Genomic DNA, 18,452 nt, shown 5'->3' on the forward strand with positions numbered 1-18,452 from the left:
GGTTGACTATTTTGAATGAAACGCTTGATTGTTCGATGATCACGCTTCAGAAGCTTTGCAATTTTAAGAGTGCTGCATCCCTCTGCAAGATATCTCACTATTTTTGACTTTTCTGAGCCTGTCAAGTCCTTCTTTTGACCCATTTTGCCAAAGGAAAGGAAGTTGACTAATAATTATGCACACCTGATATAGGGTGTTGATGTCATTAGACCACACACCTTCTCATTACAGAGATGCACATCACCTAATATGCTTAATTGGTAGTAGGCTTTCGAGCCTATACAGCTTGGAGTAAGACAACATGCATAAAGAGGATGATGTGGTCAAAATACTCATTTGCCTAATAATTCTGCACTCCCTGTATTAGATAGAGTAAGGGAGGGTTATAACCCCTGTAAGGTCTATTTTTGCCCCATTGCGGAGATATTCCTTCACTTCCTGTCCCATAGCAAAACAGGAAGTGAGCAGAAATTAATGCAAATATGGGGAATTCCTTGGGGAGCCCAAAGTCACCAGAACCAGGGTCTTCGTTGGAAGATTTCCCCACTACAAGCATACCCCACTTTTAAGTACACAATAGGGTATTTTTTACTAAAGCTGGAAAGCGCAAAATCAGGCTCACTTCTGCATAAAAAACAATGAGCTTCCAGGTTTTATTAACAAAGCTTAATTGAACAAGCTGGGGTTAGAAGCTCATTGGTTTCTATGCAGAAGCCTGATTTTGCACTCTCCAGCTTTAGTAAATAAACCCCATTGTGTACTTAAAAGTGGGGTATGCCTGTATTACTTTTCTGGGGACAACCCAAAATGTTAGATTTTCTTTTAATTCCACTTTCGATTATAATGGTAAACAGGACAAATAAAGAGAGTGAATCTCCCTAACTGGGACACAGACAGCCATAAAAACTGACAGGTGTTCTAATCCATCTCCACACTATCCAAAACTAAAAAAAGCTTCCTGACGACGTGTCAATCCCGAAACGTACGTCGAGGCGCCTGGTTACGTACAACGACGCACTTCCAGTCCCGCTGGTTCTCCGGCTTGGAACGCACGCCAGCTCCCCAGCGAGGAACTCTCTTCATAACCCCATCTGCTACTCTGACTAGCCTCAGTGCCAGGTCAAAGGCACTACCCAAGTAAGAGGCCATTTGGCGATGCTGTATTTTATGGAATATTTTATTAAATAGTACTTCACTATGGTGGTTTCCCTCTCTCTTTGTTTGACACTATGAGATTGTTTGGACTAAGGAAACGTAGAGCCGCGCAGTTGAATCCTGGATACTGGTTCAATGCTTTATTTGTCCTTTTTTAACAAATCAGGTCAACACCTTGTGGTAAGGAGCCATCCATTAGTGCACCTTTGGTGGATATTCTTGATCTTCGTGGAGGTAGACATCTCTTGTATCGAATTTCCAGCACTGTAATATTCAGTTTTATTTTAACACGGACATTCTTGAATGGACTATATTTATTCATTTATTTATGGACTCACATTCATTTTATATTGTGTCACTTTTGCTATTTCTGCTTATTGTTGGTTCAGCTCGACCATCTTATATAATTTTCATATAATATTTTTCACCCACCCATTTATTATGCAGTATTAGCGCCCCCTTTATGCACTATTACCAATACAATTTTTGACTTGGGTCAAAATTTTTAGGGGAGCTGCTCACTATTTATTGTACGTTACACGAACAATATAATATAAAACTCAAAAAGTTTTTTTTTGGCGTGAGATATCACATTTTTCAACCCTCTTTTATGGTTCAGTAAAATAAAACGGACTTGCAGAGAAAAACCTTAGTCCGTTCCGCCCCCTTGCTGTGAGTGACAGGTTTACATATCTCATGCACTAGTCTGGAGACAGGTATTATTTAATTCCCACCCCCACTCCTTTTCTGAAGTCATGTGGTTACTTTTCTGGATTTTGACTGGATGTTAGTGATCATAGCAGAATTCAGTGTAATAAATACACAGGACAAAATGCATGTTGACAAGGGGAGTGTAGAGGAGGGTGGGGAGTCTACTGATATCACAACTCCACCCACAGAGCTCCAGACAACAGACCCACCCACAGAATCTGCAGTTTTTCAGTTCTTGTAACAGACAGAAGGGAAACATATGACAGGTAAGGATACATGCAGGAGACATGTATATCCTTATAGATCAGCACTATGACAGTAGTTTAGAAAGAATGGATTTACATCCACTTTAATATTATTAAACAAAAGATACTGCACTGAGTTGGCGCCCCCTTGTGTTCTCAAAGATTGCTCCTGTTTCAGGAGGTGCTGCTACTGGAGTGTTTTACTCATCCAGCCTGCGTGACTTCATTAACAATATATGCTGCATGCGTGAACTTATTCTCATGCCGAGACTTTTTTTTTGTAAGCGTGCCATTTTACATGAACAGTCCACTTTGCACTATAAGGGGGTCTCACGTGCATTATACCTATTCCTTGCGCCATATTAATCCTTTTTTTGCTTTAGAAAATTCTAGTTGCCTGACTAATCTGCATATATATCCAAATGACTGGTTAAGGCCCCTTTCACACTGCTGCGAATTGAAAGTCGTGTGATGATTGTGCCACGATTTCAGGGAATGCCTGTGTAAAATTGAGGTCTATGGACCACAACTCGCATCAAAGTCGGACCAAAGTAGTACAGGGACTACTTTGTAATCGCACATATGAATGGTTATCATTGGGAATCATGGGGTATGACTTATCATGCGACTCTGATGTCCAAAGTCGCAGGAAAAGTTGCACAAATGTGAAAGGGGCCTTAAGCTCATCAGGCCAAAATGGTATGTTCTGATCGTGTTTGCCTTAAACATCTAGTTGATAGGGCATTTACTTACCGGTCTGTAATGTAAAATATACCCTTACTCAGAAATCCATAATCCTGGAGGGGGTTACTTTCATATCTGTTGCCTTAAAAGCATATCTAAATCCAGAAAAATACAAAATATTTAATATACTGCAGCATACCAGTCCTAAGATGTGGTGGCTGCATTGGTTTTGTTTTTTTCAGACCAAGAACATATATAGCAAGTACACAAAATACCCGTCGATCTTGCCAGAAATGCAATGTCCTTGTCACTTTCTGTGACCTGAACTGACAGCACAAACAACCTTATTTTTCTATTGTAACCTACTAAATCAACCATGTTTGAATAAAATAAGAGCTTCTTCCTCCAAGCTCGATCTCGTAGGTCTCTTGCGGTCACCTGAATGCCAGGTGGCGGGCATAGAACAGAGCCGTCCATGCTCCAGACACACTGCACACCGATGATGTCCCTGTATGCACAAGTTTTATTCCAGTGAACAACCCAAATGACAGTCAAAGGCTAAAGCCTAGTACACACTGGTAGTTTTTTCAGTTCAACCCAGCGGGGCTGAACAAAAATAACAGCTCAGAAGGAGCCACTGTACTTACTATCTGATGTTAGTACAGCGATCTCCCCTGCTGTGCTATTGTTTTCTGACAGGGGGCAGACCCTCCGCCAGAACACTCCAGTCAGTGCTCTCATCGATTGGCTGAGAGTGCTGATCAGGAGAGGATTGGCAGACCTTTTTCAGTCATGCCCCTTCGACAGACTGACTGCAATACACATGGCCCGAATGTCAGCTGTTTTGTTATTGAACTGGCCGATGCCACCTGATATTCGGACCGTGTATACATGGCTTAAAGTGGATGTAAACTCTCAATACACCCAGTGAAGTGAACAGCCTCAGATAATACACAGGAATGAACCAAATCTCCCTACATAGGTTTTACATGTATATCGGCTGTCTTCGCATTTATATAGTTTAGAAAATTCAGATGTGTTATGAGATTTTCTCTTTCTGTTTAACCCAGAGTGTGATGTCTGGGTATACAGCCAAGATAGCTAAAATTGCTGATTGGAGGAAAGGCACACACCCCCTCTCCACATAGGATGAGACTCTCAGAGGTGTTTTGTAACAGGGCCAGCTCCCTGCTAATCTATTAATAGCAACCTCCTCGGACAGAAATGTCAGGCTGCTTTTATCTGATGTGTCCGAGAATTTGTCAGGAGTTATCAGGCTGATAACAGAGGAACGGGTCAGGAGAGAGCTATGGGACTTAGCTCATTGAAGAGAGATACCAAAACACTGAAGATATATGTGCCCAGCTCAAATTTCATGAATCAGGTTTACATACACTTTAAGCCTTATTGGGTGAACTGCAGAGGGGGCAGTCTTCAGAAGGGGTCATTGTGGTTCTAAACAAAACTTGTGCATACAGTGATGTTGTCAGCATGTCCTGTCCTTTATTCTCTCTACTAATCCCATGAACTACCATGTAATGGAGATGAACAAATGCAGACATGATTGAAGTCTGCCCTTTGTGGCAGTCCTGGCTACCTACATAGATACTGTACAGTGGTGAAATGAGAGTAGTTACAAAGAGACAGGAAGAGTGTTATTTGCAGGTATACCAGCTGAAAAGAAAAAGGAAAAAAAAAAGTGGAATACAAACTAATGCAGCCACCACCTCTAGGGACTGATAAGCTGCAATACATTACAATATATTACATTTTGTTTTTTAGGTTTAGATACACTTTAACGTCTCCGCACTGGCACGGTATGTGCTAGTAAGCAAAGCCTATAGAAATACATCAATCAAATACAAGCAAGGGAAATATGGAAGTCACAGCTAAATATTACAATAAAAATCTGTCTACTTACTGAAAATACACGTATTCGTTTTCCTTTGATGCTCCCTTATGTAACAGTAAAATATATCCTTATCAATTCTGATAACTGTCTCTAAAGTAAAGTAACTTGCAGGAAATCAGCAGTTATGAGAAGGGCTTATGTGCCACTTAATAAAAAACAGAAAGTTAGCTTTAAAATCTTATAATTGCAGGCATGGACAACAAATGTAACATCTTACCAATGGAATTAAGCTCCTGCTTTATGCTGGGAGTATTATGATCCATGGGGTTTTCTTCTGGAATTTCAGAGATGTGACCTAAATATAAAAAATATATTTAGCATTTTAACAACCTCAAACAAACTCCGTTATTTACTGAAAAGACAAACCAGAGCCCAGGCATCAGAGAACAGCCGCCTGTCAGTGATGAAAAGCCTAGTGCATGAGATGCCATTTTGAAAATGTAACCTATAGTGCCCATACACTAGAATGATAAAGCATCCGGAAATCTGGAATTTGGGGAGGTTGTTTTTCAGCCAGTTACTGGGCACAAAGCAATCATCTGCTGTGACATATTTGAGCCAAAAAAGAAAAAGACAAAAATCCATGAAAAAGTTTGGAAAACTAATGCGGAACGGAATTAAATTATAACTAGAAAATGCATTTCCTGCAGAAAATGTGTGGGAATGCTGAATTGCTAAAGCTAACGGGATGAATAGCTTAAATCCGTAAGAAAAAGTTGAAGTGAGAATCAGCATTCCCACCAGTTAGCATCTAATTTAAAAGTAATTACCTTTTGCAGGAGCTGCCCCATCAAATTTCTACCATCAAAATGCCTCCATCATATTACCACCATCAAAACTGCCCCTATCAAATTTCTCCCGTCATATTACCACCAAACAAACTGCCATCAAATTGCCCCATCAAAACTGCCCCCATCCTATTGCCCCATTAAAAACTGCCCCCATCAAAACTGCACCATCAAAGCTGTCCCCATCCTATTGCCCCATCAAAATGGCACCATCAAAATTCTGGTTGCCTGGCACGTAGGGGTGCAACGGATTGTCACCGTTTCGTGATCCGAACGGGTCACCCCATTCGGATCGGCACACCCCGCGATTTTCTTTAGGCTTTCTCTGCTGGAGAAATTAGAACTCTTCCCACCAGTGAGGTGCTTCATGGAGAAGTCCAAGGCCTCACTCACACGGGGTGTATGAATCTGTACCCTGTGTGGGGGCTGCGTTAACCCCAAAAAGGACCCTGGGTGCGTTCGGGGCCGTGCACCAGCACCCACACAGATGTTACATTGGGTACAGTCACTGCACCCCAGTTGACAGCAATGGGACTGCCTACATGGGATGCTGGGAACACCTGTGCATCCTCGTTCCAGTAAACATGGCCCTCCCATGGGGTACGGATTAATACCCCCGTGTGAATGAGGCCTAATGCCGCGTACAGATAAAAAACGTTGTTTTTTATCATGAAAAAAAACAAAGTTTTTCAAACTTAATTTTAAAAACCGATGAAGCATACACACCATCGTTTTTTCAACAAGCTCCAGCAAAGCGTGGTTACGTTCAGCATGTACGGCGGCACTCTGTTCCATTCAAACTTGCGTCCTAACTTGCCGCTGAGCATGCGCGAGTTTAAAAAAAACTTTTTGCCCACACACGGTCATTTTAAATGACGTTTTTAAAAATGTTGTTTTTTTTCATCACAAAAAACGACCGTGTGTACGCGGCATAAGGGTGAATGGAATATTTAGCTCCATTGTGTTGCTAATTTGGGGAACACTGTACTCCTCTTTATTGTTATTTGGGTGTGTTTTATTATAGGAGTGTTATATATTGTAGTTTAGGAAAAGTTTGGATTTCTTCTGAAGGCACTTTAAAGGAGTTGTTAAGGAAAACATTTTTTTTGCCTAAAATTAATGTCTGCAAGGTAGACAGACAGAATAGTGTAATGATTCTGTTAAAAAACGAGTAAATACCTATTAAATTCATTCATCTATATCACCTCCGGCGTTCTAGTTCCTGTTCTCTCATTCACTTCCTGGTTTGCGGCACTCGTTCATGTAAGAACTACATTTCCCAGTATGCATTGCGGCACGCCCAGTAATTCACACCTCCTTGAAGTCTCTAACACGTAGAGAGCGTCCTGCCATACAGATGTAGTTCCCAGGAGGGGGCGAGCACGTTACTGACCACCGCAGTAAAGCCTCCCATCACGGTGGTGAGTAACAATCAGACAAGCAGGAAGAGAACAGAACAGAGAAGAAATAGAGCAACTTCTGAGCAAAAACAAACAATGAGGAAGTGAAAAGAGGAATGTCTGCAGGTAAAGGATGCTTATTATGAAAAAAAAAAATCCTTTACAACCCCCATAAGTGATTTTCCCCCGCACTACATGCTACTTTTGCGTTGGTGGTGCAGTGGTAAGCATAGCTGCCTTCCAAGCAGCTGACCCGGGTTCGATTCCCGGCCAACGCCATCTCCAATACTTGGAGTCCTCAGAGAGAAAAGCACTATACAAGGTCAATGCGGAGTATATATTAGCGGTGGAATAAAGAATGAAGAGAATGTGTGGAATGTTTGAGGAAGAAAACGTTCCCCCAGAATCTATAGATGGAGAACCCAGCAACTGATAGAAGACGCTTAGCTTTGGCTGTGATCACACCTAGGCGTTCCGGATCGCAGGCAGTATTACTGCAGTTTTCGCGAATTGCCGCAAAACGTGTGACACGCTTGTGATCCCGTTACTTTCAATGGCACCCCAATCATGGGACAATATTGTCACCTGACAAATCACACAAACAAAATGACGGGACGCCTGTTTCCCAAAAGCAGTCCTGCGATTTGTCAGGCGACAATCGCTGCAAAAATCACAAAATTGAAAAGTAAGGGGATCGCATACTCCACCCAGCGAGAATATTACACCCCCTCAACTGTCTAGATTTACATTAAAGTTTCAAATACAAAAATCCTTCATTGCTGCAGACCTCAGCACACGCCATGTGTGATGTAACCACTTATAGACCACAATAAATATATACAGCATCTCACAAAAGTAAGTACAACCCTCTGTGTGCGGGAGATCACATACAGTATGTCACAAAAGTAAGTACAACCCTCGCATTTGTGTAAATCTTTTCTTCTATATTTTCATGTGACAACACTGAAGAAATGACACTTTGCTACAATGTAAAGTAGTGAGTGTACAGCTTGTATAACAGTGTAAATTTGCCGTCCCCTCAAAATAACTCAACACACAGCCATTAATGTCTAAACCTGAAGAATTTTATACAGGACAGTCAATGGAAGAAAGTGTAGAACTCTTGTCATTCGGAAGCTCAATCAGCCAAAAGTAAAAGGCATATCACAAAACTAGACAAAAATACCAACGTTTCGATGTATAAATTGTGTATGACAAGTAGATCTTGTGGGCGTGAGAGCAATTTATAGAAAAGGAACAAAGATAAAAAATGTTTAAAGCTCTGTGCTGTAGCGATGACATCATCCACTCTAAGCAACCCCATAGACACACTGAAAAGATATAGTCGGATATCTGAATATTTTGTGAACATTTTAAAGTTTGTTTGGTGTCTGTAGGTGAAAGTATGAAGGAGCTGAAACTTTTGGGAGCAGAACAATGTTTTAAGAATTTGAAGCATGCTTTCATTGACTTCAATGTTAAAAAAAAGTGTTAAGAAGCTTAATATTTTAAGTATAAATAGTAGAAAAACAGTTGATGAAGTCCCATCATTAGCTGAAAGAGCTGAACATTTTAAAAGTCGAATGGACTTAATAGCTAAAAGTATGCATAAGTTACGCAGAGCCAAAAAACGTACGGAATAAAATAAAAAAATTAAGAATAACTAGAAAATGCATTTCCTGCAGAAAATGCGTGGGAATGCTGAATAGCTGAATTGCTAAGCCCAGACCAAAGGCATTCACCATAACCACTACACTATCTTTAGGACATACAAGCAGTGTTCCTTCAGTACTTATAAAGCCTCCCTTTCATCATTAAAGGGGTTGTAAAGGTAAAACAATTTTCCCTAAATAGCTTCCTTTACCTTAGTGCAGTCCTATTTCACTTACCTCATCCTTCGATTTTGCTTTTAAATGTCCTTATTTCTTCTGAGAAATCCTCACTTCCTGTTCTTCTGTCTGTAACTCCACACAGTAATGCGAGGCTTTCTCCCTGGTGTGGAGAAAGCCTCTTGAGGGGGGAGGGGGTGAGCAGGAGTGTCAGGACGCCCACTAACACACAGCTCCTTTCTCTATCTGCAAAATAGAGAGTGTCCTGACTTGCCTGCTCGCCCCCTCAAGAGGCTTTCTCCACACCAGGGAGAAAGCCTTGCATTACTGTGTGGAGTTACAGACAGAAGAACAGGAAGTGAGGATTTCTCAGAAGAAATAAGGACATTTAAAAGCAAAATGGAAGGATGAGGTGAGTAAAGGAGGACTGCACTGAGGTAAAGGAAGCTATTTAGGAAAAAAATAATTACCTTTACAACCCCTTTAATCCCCACACCTAATGATTTTGAGAACCCTTCAAACAAACCTTAATAAATCCACAAAAGTACATGCTATCGAAACAGCAACTTCACCGTTAGAAACACACGGCCTTTGTGAACGTATCGGTATAAAATTTATGTTGATAAACTTAAAAATGTGGGCATGTCAGCGATTTAAAAAAGTTCTCTGTGCGTTTTGCTGGGAAATCTGAAGAATTTTTTACATGACAGTCAATGGAAGAAAGTGTGGAACTCTTGTCATTTGGAAGATCACCCAGCCAAAAGTAAAAGGTGTATCACAAAACTGAGCACATTGCCTGAAACTAGACAAAAATACCTAAGTTTTGATGTATGACAAATTGTGTATGACAAGTAGATCTTGTGGGCGTGAGAGAAATTTGTTCCTTTTCTATAAAGATATTTTTTTTAAAGCTCTGTGCTGTAGCGATGACATCATCCACTCTAACCAGCTCCATAGACACTGTTTAATTGCTAAACTTTTCTGAAAAAAACACTAAACTTAAACAGCTTTTTCACAAAAACTGTAAAAAATATCAAACGGAAAAGATATAGCCGGATAGCTGAATATTTTGTGAACATTTTAATGTTTGTTTGGTGTCTGTAGGTGAAAGTATGAAGGAGCTGAAACTTTTGGTAGCAGAGAAGATTTTGAGGATTTGAAGCATGCTCTCATTGACTTCAATGTTAAAAAAAGTGTCTAAAAGCTTAATATTTAAAAAAATATACCTTACCTTAGTGCAGTCCTCCTTCACTTACCTCATCCTTCCATTTTGCTTTTAAATGTCCTTATTTCTTCTGAGAAATCCTCACTTCCTGATCTTCTGTCTGTACCTACACACATTAATGCAGGGCTTTTTCCCTGGTGTGGAGAAAGCCTCTTGAGGGGGCGAGCAGGATGCCTAATAACACACAGCTCCTTTCTTTATCTGCAAAGTAGAGAGTGTTCTGACTTGCTTGCTCGCCCCCTCCCCCCTCGAGAGGTTTTCTCCACACCAGGTAGGTGAAGGAGGACTGCACTGAGGTAAAGGAAGCTATTTAGGGGAAAAAAATTACCTTTACAACCCCTTTAATCCCCACACCTAATGAGTGAGAGAACCCTTCAAACAAACCTTAATAAATTCACAACAGTACATGCTACCGAAACAGCGACTTCACCGTTCGAAACACACAGCCTTTGTGAACGTATTGGTATATGTTGATAAACTTAAAAATATGGGCATGTCAGCGATTTAAAAAAAAGAGGTTCTCTGTGCGTTTCGATGGGAAATCTGAACAATTTTGTACATGACAGTCAATGGAAGAAAGTGTGGAACTCTTGTCATTTGGAAGCTCACTAAACTTAAACTGCTTTTTCACAAAAACTGTAAAAGATATCAAACTGAAAAGATATAGCCGGATAGCTGAATATTTTATGAACATTTTAAAGTTTGTTTGGTGTCTGTAGGTGAAAGTATGAAGGAGCTGAAACTTTTGGTAGGGGAAGAATGTTTTAAGGATTTGAAGCATGCTCTCATTGACTTCAATGTTAAAAAAAAGGGTCTAAAAGCTTAATATTTTAAGAAGTCCCATCATTAGCTGAAAGAGCTGAACATTTTTAAAAGTTGAACGGTCTTAATAGCTGAAAGTATGCAGAAGTTACGCAGCGCAAAAAAACGTACGTAATAAAATTAAAATTAAGAATAATAAAAAACGAATAACAATACTGGGAATGCTGAATAGCATTCCCACTAAAAAATGAATAACAATACTGGGAATTCTATTGAGCATTCCCACTAATAAGAATAATAAAAAACTAATAACAATACTGGGAATGCTATTGAGCATTCCCACTAATAAGAATGATAAAAAACAAATAACAATACTGGGAATGCTATTGAGCATTCCCACTAATAAAAAACAAATAACAATACTGGGAATGCTATTGAGCATTCCCACTAATAAAAAACAAATAACAATACTGGGAATGCTATTGAGCATTCCCACTAATAAATTAAAAGGTTAATGTGTTTCTCTCCTGTTACAAGAAACATACAACCATTAAGATAGGCATTTTTTATATACCCATTTTTTTCTGTGAATGTTCCCTTAAAAAAAATAACTAAGACCAATAAAATGTTTGTTTTTTGGAAAATGCGTTCGAACGATGTTTTGACTGGTGTATGGCTAGCATAAAGCTCAATGCAGGATTCTACAAAGAAGAAAGCAAGTCAGTAGAATATGGTGTGGGATATCTGGAAAGTCTAGTACACAGAAGATTTTTGCAAAGAAAATAAATAAAACATTTTTAATATAGTTAAAAATGTCTGAATGCTAAAATTGAAATATAATTTCACAATAAAGTGCATCTGTGCCCAAACTATGCACACTAAAGTATTAATACATTCGAAACAAGCGGTAAAAGTAAAAAAAAAAAAAAAAATACACTATCTCTTCAGCTACAGGCATTGTGGAGAAATTCATCTTCAAAATCCACAAAAGAGGCACTAAAATCACATTACTTTCAATGCACCAGGATCTTGACAGGCTCTAATGTAAAAGAACAGCAGGTTTTCCCAAGCTGTTAGGGTGCAATCACACAGGCAGTCCTATCAGATCAATCTGTCAGTTTTTATGGCAGATCTATAGAAGCTCAATGTTAAGCCTCGTACACACGCTCACCGAGTATACCGAGCGTGTGTACGAGGCTTTCAGGTTTCTCGTCAAGAAAACTGCCTAAAATCTCAACGAGAAAAATAGAGAACCAGAGAGTGTGTATACTTACCTTTCGCCGTGGAAACCCGCGCATGCTCGAAATGACTTTGACGCATGCGCGGTAGCTTCCTAGGCATACATAGGGTGCAGCAAGATGATGGCGACAGCATCGAATGTGACGAGCGCATGCTTGCTGTACGCGATGACGCCACTGCGTTCTTGCCTTTCAAAAGAACCACAGTTCTTTTGAAATAAGTGTGTACACTCGGGCGGCAAGAGATTCTTGCCAAGAATCTCGTCAGGAAAAACAAAAATGTTTTCCTGACAAGATTCTGGCCCGTGTGTACGGGCAGGTGGAGGTACAGTAAATAGGCGAAACATACAGACGTCCATTTACATACACTTGTCCATAGACCTAAAATGGGTCAGTTAACCACTTCCCGACCGCCGCATGTACATATACGTCGGCAGAATGGCACGTACAGGCACATTGGTGTACCTGTACATCCATGCCTAGACGTGGGTCGGGGGTCCGATCGGGACCCCCCCCCCCGGTACTTGCGGCGATCGGATTCCCTGGGGGAGCGATCCGGGACTACGGCGCGGCTATTCGTTTATAGCCGCTCCGTCGCGATCGCTCCCCGGAGCTGAAGAACAGGGAGAGCCGTACGTAAACACGGCTTCCCCGTGCTTCACTGTGGCGGCGTATCGATCGAGTGATCCCTTTTATAGGGAGACTCAATCGATGACGTCAGTCCTACAGCCACACCCCCCTACAGTTGTAAACACACACTAAGTGAACACTAACTCCTACAGCGCCACCTGTGGTTAACTCCCAAACTGCAACTGTCATTTTCACAATAAACAATGCAATGTTGATGAGGACAAGGACCTCTTCCCGACAACCCTGGCGGTTGGTTGTCGGGGTCTGTGAGCAAGGGGCTTATCGGAATCCGGGAGCCCCCTTTAATAAGGGGGCCCCCCACGATATGTGAATGAGTATGGGTACATCGTACCCCTAATTATTCACCTGTGGGGAAAAAGTGTCAAGAAGAAACACTAGACAGGTTTTTAAAGTAATTTATTAAGCAGCTCCGGGGGTCTTCTTCCGACTTCTCCGCTCTCGGGTTCTTTCTGCCTTCTGCCAGGCTCCTCTGATATCTTCTTCCAGCTTTTTTACTAGCGGTGGTCCAGTCTTCTCCCTTCTTCCGCAGGGTGCCCCCCTGCCCCAAAGCACCTACCCCATGTTGAGGGCATCCGGCCTGGTACGGTTTAGGAGGGGGGGGGCGCTCGCTCATCTCCACCCCCTTTCCTGACCGGCCCGGGCTACGTGCTTGGCTATGGGTCTGGTATGGATTTTGGGGGGACCCACATGCCGTTTTTTTGGCGTAGGGGGTTCCCCTTGAAATCCATACCGACCTAAGGGCCTGGTATGCTCTTGGTGGGGGAACCCAATGCCGGTTTTTTATTTAAAATTTGGCATGGAGTTTCCTCTCCTGGAGGCGACTTCAAGTCGCGTTGTAAGTTGCCCCAAGTCGCGCTGTGAGTCATGCTCAAGTAGTGTCTAAGTCGCCTTGCAAAGTCGTGTTGCCCCTGTGTGAACTGGCTCTAAACCTGTGTCATGCATCCGTAAAGATACAAATCAGGGCTACATAAGAGAAGGGCTTTTATTGTTGAAAATAAAGCTTTGTTAGTTACAAACTGTCTCCTAACTTTTTTGTCTGGCTCCTAGATTCAAAGCAAATTTGTTAATTTGTTAAGCCCTAAGCTCAAATACCCCCCCAAATGACCCATTTGGGAACAGTTCAAGGTATTTAGCAAGAGGCATGGTAGGTTTTTGAAGTTAATTTTTTTGTCACAGTTTTTTTTATAAAAATAATATATTTGTTTTTTTCTCACAAAGTTGTTTTTAAGAAGCATAAATTATGCGTCTAATTTTCTGACTACCTATGACCATTTTTGGAGGCCTGGGAGCACCAGGACAGTGGAAACATCCACAAAATGACCACATATTGGACAGTAAACACCCCAAGGTATTTTCTAAGCGGCATGGTGAGTCTTTTAACCACTTAAGGCCAGCTGCACGACTATATACGTCCTTAGTTTGAAGAGCGATATCTCGGTAATGGCAGCAGCTGCTGCCACAACCGAGGTATCCATCTCTTTAGGCGGCGGTCCTGTAAACTGTAATGGTGGTCTCTGCAGCGGATTCGCCACCAGATCACCATTCTCGCTTACCGGAGCCATCGGCAGAGGCGGGGGCGATCGGGTCCTTTGTCGTGCTGGGCATGGATACGAGTGATGGCAAGATGGCCCCCACCAGTCTCCATACCATAGCAGCATGGAAGCGATGTCAAAACGTCACTTCCGCCCATACGTCTTAAAGGGCCAATTAATTTTTGTCATGTGTGACAAAATATTTTTATTGCATTTTAGTCCAAATATGAGATCTGAGGTCGTTTTGACTCTAGATCTCATATTCAAGAGGACCTGTCATTCTTTTTTCTATTACAAGGGATGTTTACATTCTTAAGCGGAAAATAAGTGCCCCATTTAAAAAAAAAAAAAAAAAAAAAACTGTAAAAATAAATAAAATCTAGTAAAATAAATAATAAAAAAGTATTTTTTTTAAAGCGCCCTGTCTCAACGAGCTCGCGTGCTGAAGCGAACGCATACGTGAGTAGCGCCCGCATATGCAAACTGTGTTCAAACCATAGGTGTGCGCAGCCTATGGCATTAGGGTGTGCACACCAAAGCTCAAACACACATGTGTGTGTAATATACCGTATATGGCAGTGGGAAAGTCAATAGGGTTTTGTCAACAGGGCAGAGATTGGTGTCAGTGTCTTTATTTGTATTATTATTATTTTTATCTTTATTATTTATTTTAAAAAAATATATATATTTTAGGAGCCCTGTTGGGGGGGCTTTGGTGAAATATCAGTGGTCTAAACAGACCCCTGATGTCTAACTATTGAGACAGAGAAAGGGACTGAGGACAGAGATTCCCCAGTCCCTTTCTCTGCAGCCAGGCAGTAGGGGGAATCTGCACAGTACAGGGTGATTAGGGTGTGCCCAGGCACACCTCACACCCTATGTGCGCACGCCTATGGTTCAAACCACACATGTGAGGTATTGACGCGATCGTTAGAGCGAGAGCAATAATTCTAGCCCTAGTCCTCCTCTGTAACTCAAAACATGCAACCTGTAGAATTTTTTAAACGTCGCCTATGGAGATTTTTAATGGGTGACGAGCGGGTGCAATTTTGAAGCGTGACATGTTGGATATCAATTTACTCGGCGTAACATTGTCTTTCACAATATAAAAAAAATTGGGCTAACTTTACTGTTGTCTTATTTTTTAATTAAAAAAGTGATATTTTTCTAAAAAATATTAATTTTAACTTAAACAAGCGTCAGAAAAAGATTTGGACTTTAAGTGGTTAAACTTCCTGCATTTACACACAGACGTTTGCTCTAAGAAGGAAGTTAGTTACAATGTTTCATGTTGTTACAAACTTGGCAGACTGCCCAAAGTTTATCCCTTTGATCTAAGAAGGAAGCATTTAGTTACAATGTTTCCTGTTAAGAACTTGGAAGACTGCCCAGATATTTTTTCTTTTAAAAAGCTGAGTGAGCAGATAAAGTCACTCCACTTGTTATATGAAAGAATCGGCAAACTCTGCATTGGAGATTGTCAGGGGGGGTTGAATCGAGATCACGATTTTTTAATGATTAACTGTGCAGCTCTACCAGGTAATAGACAGAAGCGGGGTCAATAAACAGACCAGGGTTATAGGAGGCAGGCAGAGGCAACACTGCACTGCTGTGGGGGTGATCAGGAACACTGTTGCTGGCTGCACTGGTCTGTGACACTAGGGACATGTGTAGCAGCAATTGGGGACACTTCTGCTGACTTACACAGGTCTGGTAACACTGGGACTAGTGTGGTGGTGAAAATGGTAGACTTCGCAGCTGGCTGACCTTTCCTAGGACCCTCAAGAAGGACGAATAATTATTCTGACTGCCTGACTTCTGCAGTCATCTTTAGATAAACCTGAAAAGCAAGAATTACATCCAATGTGTGCAGAATCATTTCACTCCATTTGCCTCCAACTCAGATTTTTCAAGATTGGGAATCAAGCCCAGACCCTCTAGTCTAGTGTCTGAATCGTGAGAGACACGTTCTATCTCAACTGAAGAGCTGATCACTCTCTGACCAACAGGTCGTCCAAATAACCCAGGATGCAAGTACCCTGACCTCTTAAAAAAAAACTCACACTGGGGCTAGCACGTAATGAATCCCCAAGGAGCAGTAGGTAGCTCAAAAATACAGGGCCACAAACTGAAAAAGGCTGTCCCTGCACCACAAAATATAAGACATTTTGATGTGTGGCACATGGAGATAAGCATCCCTGATGCCTACAGATGCCAGAAAGTCCCCCTGCTGAAGTGAGGCTACTAAGGAATGCACTGACTCCATACGAAAGGACTGGACCTTGAGTGGACTTGGAGTCTGGTTTAGCTGCCTTACCTAGCCAGGGCCTCCTTTGCCCCCGATTCTGCGCTTTCCCCCTGGTCCCGGTCACCTGGAAGCAGCGAAAGGACTGCTTAGAAGAAGAGGGCCCAGAAGACCATCTATCTGATTATCTATCTCTAAGTTAACTCCCTGACACACATTTCCAGCTGCTTTTATCTCCTGTGTCAGAGAGCTTGTCAGAAGTTATCATGCTGATAACAGAGGAACGGAGCAGCAGAAAGACATGGGACTTAGAACTCTGGAGAATGATAATTAAACACTACAGATATATGTGCCTAGGTCAGATTTCATGAATGGGGTTTACAACACCTTTAAGCAGACACTGATACAAGTCACAAGACTGCTATATACTGCTGATGAAAAAAGGTATTTAGCAGTTTATCTACTGCCGATTGCATAGCAGAGTCTGCCAAGGCAAAGGAAGTCTTCAACAGCGTTTCCAGTCTCTTGTTCACTGGATCTTTAAAGAGCTGTACATCGTCTACCGGGCAAGTCAAAATGTTATTGATGCAATATACCGCTGCATCCATAGCGGGCATACTCCCACCTTTTTAAAAAAAAAAAAAAATCCTCCATAGAATAAAAGGAGAGAAAATCTCTTTGGTGGCACAAACACACCATCTGGGTAATTCCATTCAGCATACAATGTTTTTTCCAGAAGAGGAAGTAGGGGAAAAACTTATGAACTTTAAAAAGAGAAGTATAGCCAAATCTTATTTGGCTGTACTTCTCCTATAGATCACAGAAGTGCAATTTGTTTTGCAGTCCTGTGACCCGTTTTCAGCAAAGAGCGGACTGAAGTCTGCTCTTTTCTGATGTCACCAATGTCAGTGCAGGCACTGCGTCATCCCAACCACGGAATCTGGATCTGCCAGCTGCCTCCCAGTGAGCCGCTGAGAGCCTGAGACAGCTGCTCCGCCGCCCCAGAGCTTAGCGCTCTAGTGAGCAAGAAGGGAGAAGAGCAGAGAGCCGTGACTGACAGTCTACAGATCTCTGCTCACGGAGCTTTGAAAACCAATCGATCGGCTGTGTTCGATCGCTCGGTTCCGTGCAGAGGAAGAGGCAGCTCCATGTACCTCTATGGTGCGTCAGATGTCAGCGGTGACATGTCCGCTGACAACCGATCAGTCCCGATCCTCTCCGCTAAAATGTGATAGATGCAAACCCTATTTTGCATCCGACTGGCGGATCGGATGAAAACAGACGGTTCTTTTTCATCCGATCCCCCATAGAGGAGAGCGTAGATCTGATAGGTCAGACCCTGCCCAGTGTGCAGAGACAAACCTGTCATCTGCCGGCTCAGCAGGGATCAACAGAGCGATCCCCGCTGAGCAAGCGGATGTTTAAAAATGGATCCTCACATGTGAAAGGGGCCTTAGTGTTAGGCTTTTTCTTCATTCTGGCGTGCACATGGTTAGGTGCAATCTGGCATCCTCAGGGAAGCGTTGTGGCTGGGCTCTGTGAGGACACAGGTTACTGGTCTGTCAGGTTGCAGGGGACACATTGCATTTGCTGGGGCTGATTTGTTGCCTGGGCACATGAGTACTGCCTCTGGGAGGGAAGGACACTGGCAGCTCCTGAGGACACTATTCGCCCCGCTCTATTTGCATTTCCTAAGACCAGAGGTGACAGGTACATCTGAGCCACTGTGTCTGTCTGGTATTGTAGCCACTGCAGGGGCATGTTTATGTCACTAAAGATGACTTGGAGGTCCCATTCACTGCACAGGAGGTAGAAGAGGAATGGGCAGACATTGATGAGGAGGTGTTTGGGGTAGAGCTTAAAGAGGGTCAGATGGTGGATTCTACCGCAAAATCTGAGCCCTGAGGAGGCGCAGGGGTCCTAGTCTCACAGGAGAAGAAAATGTTCGTACAATCACTCTCTGAAATGGTTCAATCTGACTTCTGGTTGCCTCTCTGGGCAATAGGACCCTGCTGAATCCTCATTGGTTAGGTATTCCTCTTTGGGCTCTGGCAGTGAAAGGGCTACAACCCTTT

At 42.2% G+C, this 18,452-nt stretch overlaps 1 protein-coding gene and 1 non-coding gene across 2 annotated transcripts in view; one reads left to right on the forward strand and one right to left on the reverse strand.

The window, feature by feature from the left end:
- The window catches only part of LOC120940396, a 100,426-nt gene that overhangs the window by 71,367 nt on the left and 10,607 nt on the right, over positions 1-18,452 (reverse strand). The window contains exon 3 of the mRNA XM_040353228.1: positions 4,925-5,002. Within this exon, the coding sequence (XP_040209162.1) occupies positions 4,925-5,002 (78 nt within the window). The remainder of the gene's footprint in view (positions 1-4,924; positions 5,003-18,452) is intronic.
- On the forward strand, positions 7,102-7,173 carry TRNAG-UCC. Its single transcript has one exon. It is a non-coding gene; the product is annotated as a tRNA-Gly (tRNA).

Source organism: Rana temporaria, chromosome 1 (assembly GCF_905171775.1).
Source record: "Rana temporaria chromosome 1, aRanTem1.1, whole genome shotgun sequence".
In the NCBI taxonomy this organism is placed as follows: Eukaryota; Metazoa; Chordata; class Amphibia; order Anura; family Ranidae; genus Rana; species Rana temporaria.